General features: G+C 44.8%; 1 protein-coding gene across 1 annotated transcript; it reads left to right on the top strand.

Annotated features, from left to right (window-relative positions):
* The first annotated feature begins 166 nt into the window (after window positions 1-166).
* On the top strand, window positions 167-4,552 carry MTRFR (mitochondrial translation release factor in rescue). Its single transcript, XM_082066077.1, has 3 exons — window positions 167-278; window positions 1,979-2,289; window positions 2,986-4,552. Exons 2-3 carry the CDS (start codon window positions 2,014-2,016, stop codon window positions 3,196-3,198), a joined length of 489 nt encoding a protein of 162 aa, XP_081922203.1. The 5' UTR covers window positions 167-278; window positions 1,979-2,013; the 3' UTR covers window positions 3,199-4,552.
* The last annotated feature ends 1 nt before the right edge of the window (window position 4,553 follows it).

Genomic DNA, 4,553 nt, shown 5'->3' with positions numbered 1-4,553 from the left:
CGCGAGGGGATAGGCTTGTGTGGCTACGCGCCGCACGGCTTCCCAGATCCTGATTGGTACTGGGTGCGAGGCGCGCGTAAGCCCGCCCCTTGCACAAGCGATTGGCTTTCCAAGTGCTAATCAGCCTGGGGGTAACGCCCTCCTCCGTTTGGTGCGCATGCGCAGAGGCGTCCATCAGTGCGCGGGACCGCGGGGGTCGGTGCGGGAGTGCGCAGCTGTACGCGCCTGCGCAGTGCGGGGCAGGAGGGGGTGGTGGCGCGCGCCCCGAGTCGCCTGAGGTAAGAGGCGGCGGCGGGGCCGGGAGCGGCATCGGGAGGCTGCCCCGGCTCCTCCCGGGTCTCTCAGCCCGGAGGGAAGGCCACAGGCCTGGGAGGGCCGGTGGCGCGGCGCGGTGACCGCGAAGCCGCTGCCCGGGGCCTCGGTGCCGGCGTGTGGCAGCGCGTCCCTCCGGGCGCCCGGCGGCTCCGCTGGAATCTTGCTGCTCGGTCTCCTGGATGCGTGGGCCAACAGATGCAGTTGCTTGGGCAAAGTTTTCGGCGAAAGTTGCTTTAAAACACGGTTTAATTGATTATCCCGAGCGTGCGGCGCAGTGTGGCTGCTCTGTCCTTCCCAGTGACAGCTCCGGCCGGCCGTTCCGTAACTGCTTAAAAACCGGGAGATGGATGTTCTGATCGACACAGCTCTTCTGTGGGCTATGCTTTAAAATCCCATCACCAAAGCGCTTTTTCTTCTTTTTTTTTAATTTAACCATTATCTTAAGATCTTTTTTGCAATGTTTCTTGAATCTTGAGAAAACTGTCCAGTACCTCTGCTTGTTTTACAGCATCAAGTAATAGAAATACAGCAAACATTACTTTTTACCAGAGCTGTCAGGTTTGGTTTCAAAAAACGCCCCTTGGAACAGGTAGCGCCCACATTAAACCGGCTGTTAAGTAAAAAGGCTCATTTCTGAACTCTCTAGTAGTTCTGCTCATTTTTTCTGCATGTTTTTTGCAGAAAAATAGTTACTATCTACTAGTGCCACCAAGTGGACATCTTTACTTGCCAATAAAAGCTCTATGAAAATTATTTCAACAATTATGTTTAACTTTTATGGATATTTATTGCTAATTGCCACTTCTTCACATGCTGAAGTATTTTCTTCTGAATCAAATAAAACATTTTAAGCATAACAGCATATATTGTTTTAATTGCTTACCCAATGCCTTGTTGGAGAATGGCATTTGACAGCAGCAGAACCTGACATTCCTTGTTACCCATGAGGATAACGCATGTTTCCATGCAATCTTTTCTGCCTGTTAGTAACTTGACTTGGGAAAAATCAGAACGCTAAGCAGTTGAAAACCCAGATCTTCTTTTTGGATTGTTTCCCTCCACCTCCTCTATGCAGTTTCCGTGACTCTGAGCCAGCGAACACAGGAAGCCAAGATGTTATTAGGCCAGTTACGTTATACAAATTTACTGCTCCTTCCAGCAGATTTTGATAGTTTAGAGCCCTGTTAAGGCAACCTCAGAGAATTCCTGCAGCCTCACGTCTCTCCCTTCCATGTAGTTCAAGCTTGTGGCCACATGTGAATTGCAGGAACTGCTGCCACTAAAACACAACCTGGGCACAAGTGGAGCATCCACTGAGGCTCCCTGGTCACACTGCAAGATACAAATATGCTCTCTTTCCTATTTTTTAAGATATCTTTAGTATTTTCCAAGCATTGGTAGGAGTTCTAATTTATTTACTGTTTTCTGGATCCCTTTCAACAACAAAATAATAACCTTGACTGTTTTAAGAAACCTAATTGCAATGAGAACTGAAGTTCCATTTGAAGTGGTAAGTATTTCTAGGCAAGTGCCTATGAAACCAGTTCAAATATCCTTGAAAATAAATCTGACTATCAAAATATCGCTCAAGATGCGCAGCTAAACTAGATCATCCTAAAAAAAGGATTCTCACAGTAAACTCCGTTCCCCGCTTCTGTTCCAGGTTTCATTCCAGAGAAACTCTGTCCTTGCTTCTGTATGAATGTTCCAAGTTTCTTTCATTTCACGTTCTTCCTGAGAGAAGTACGAACACCAGCATGGAGACGGTGGATTTGGAGGACGCAGCAGTTTTCTCTGCCCAGAGTGCCCTCGCGTCAGGCAGCGGGGAAGAATTCATCTTCCAATCTCCTTGGGCTGACTGAGGCAGAGTTAAAAGAACAGTTTGTAAGAGGTGATGGCCCAGGAGGTCAGGCCACAAATAAGACAAACAACTGTGTTGTCTTGAAGCATATTCCATCTGGGATTGTAGTGAAGGTAATTATCTTTTATTTCATGACATCAGTCACGAATTGCATCATGTCTTCCAAGTCTCCTTGCCTAGGAAAGCATATTCACAGTGCAAATGTAATGGAGGAAAAGTTTATAAGTACTGTGAAGGGTCTCAGCAAGAAGCAGTTTTGGCCATCAGTAGATAAACTTGGGGTCATTGCTGATCTTCCTGGCTTTGACAAGCAGAACTGGTTTGTAGTTTGCGCTAAGATGTATCTTCACTGTCACATTCCCACCCCTCTTGTGAGTTAGTCAGAATATCTTCCTTAACAAGCTGATCATACTCACTGTACATTCTCTTTAAGCATTATTCTTACATACTTCATGTGGATTAATACTCTGAAATTAATCTTTGCTTCCTTATCACAAGGGGAAGACACACTTAAGTTAAACTCAGAAGAATCTTTCCAAGGTAATATGGAAGCAGTCTTGCTCACTGACAGAATTAAAGATTACTGCAGAAGTCTGACAAGTTACAGTAGCAAATAATTACTAGGCAGCCTCTCCAAAATATATCACCTGGCTAGAAAAGTCCCGGCAGTTCTTGGTAGGAGGATGCTCTTGGCTGGGGGGGCAGGGGAGATTCTTAACTGCAATGGCAGGAATATGCAGACTGAAAGGAAAAGCCAGAGAATAAACAGGTTAAAGATCCAGTAAAAATGTCCTATTTTATTTCTTCAGTGTCATCAAACGAGATCAGTGGAGCAGAACAGAAAGATAGCCAGAGAAATCCTGCAGGAAAAAGTTGACCTTTTCTACAAAGGTGAAGATAGTGATGTTTTTAAAGAGAAGAAAGCATTAGAGAAGAAGAAGCAAGAGAAAAAAAAGAAAGCAAAGGAAAACCTAGAAAGGAAAAAGCAGTTCAAAGACATGCAACAATTGGATAAGAAATAAATGTGTGAAATACTGACTTGCCCCAGCAGGTTAAGGGAAACATTTGCTATTACATCTAAACAGTTTTCAAACTGACGGGTGATGTGGGGCTCCACAAGCACAACAGAAATGTTGAGTAGTGACCTGCTATTACTGTAAAACCAAAGCGATACAAGCAGACCTGTATTCCTACTTCTGCCCGCCACCATCTCATTAATCACATGTAGCAATCAGTTTTTCTGCCACGTTCAGAAGATGATAAACCAATCTGGTTAAAAAGGAACTAAAGACTTCCCACCATTGTGAACAAAGAAAATTCAATAGATCTTCTCCCCAGGTGATACCTTACGATATTTTATAGGAGTTCCAGTATGTACAGAACAGCCCTAAAAGGTTCTAACTTTGCATCCCTACTCAGGCAATGCCTCTGCTGCCATAAATCCTTATGCACAGTGACCAGGTTTAAACCTGCTGGTTCTGGTGGTGTAAACAGACATGCTGATGGAAGAGACACCAGTCACTGGGTGTCTTCTTCAGATCTGCTAGCGGAACAAACGCTCTGTCCTGCTCCATTCTGCATGAAGTTTAAACAGAAGCTTTACAAATCTTATCTGGAGAGGTGATGAGCATCGGGGAGAAGGCGCTCCTGCAAGCGGAGGTCGGTCAGCCATGTTCTTCTTCCAGTTCAAAGGTAAAACTGGGTCATCACAGTGAGATAACCTGTGTTGGAAGCTGCTTCCCAAGGCAATGGAATCCAGTTCATGCAAGCTGTGAAGTAATTAGCTTTGCTTCTTAGCACTGTATTTTCTTCAAGTATCTATAGCTCCATATGTATTAGATATCCTAGATATCACATTTTCCTTAGCATTTACATTTGATTGTACAATAGTGAATTACAGTCATTTATTCTGTTTATCCTATGCTGCACTTAAACTTGGACATTTTGGTATCTGCACTGATTTTGACAGGTTCCCATTTCATACAAATACATCCAGCTGCATTTCCTTTGGAGCCACTCGTGAACTTCCCTGTTTTAATCTCATTAACAACTCTAATTGCTTAACCAGAACTTCAGTGTTTGGAGGGCGCCCTCCCAGCTGCCACCACGTTCTGCCCATCAGCACTGAAACGCTTCATGAAGCAAAGCCACAGTTTGAATTTTGAAAGCAACGAAGCCTTGTAGCAACTGTCCTGCCTTCTTCCCAGAGATGGATGGCGTGCGGACTGTGCCGTGGATGGAAACTCTCCAGTCTGTTTCCCTTGTCTGTTCCTGAACTCGAGCCTCCCGCATCAAGATTCAATCTTTAGCTGTTGAGAGCGCTCGTTCGTGGAGTATGAATCTGATTAAAGTGACTATGCAGTGTTTTAATACAAAC

The sequence above is a fragment of the Streptopelia decaocto genome (genome assembly GCF_964273445.1).
Source record: "Streptopelia decaocto genome assembly, chromosome: 15".
NCBI lineage: Eukaryota > Metazoa > Chordata > Aves > Columbiformes > Columbidae > Streptopelia > Streptopelia decaocto.
This window is presented reverse-complemented; position numbering and strand designations above follow the sequence as displayed.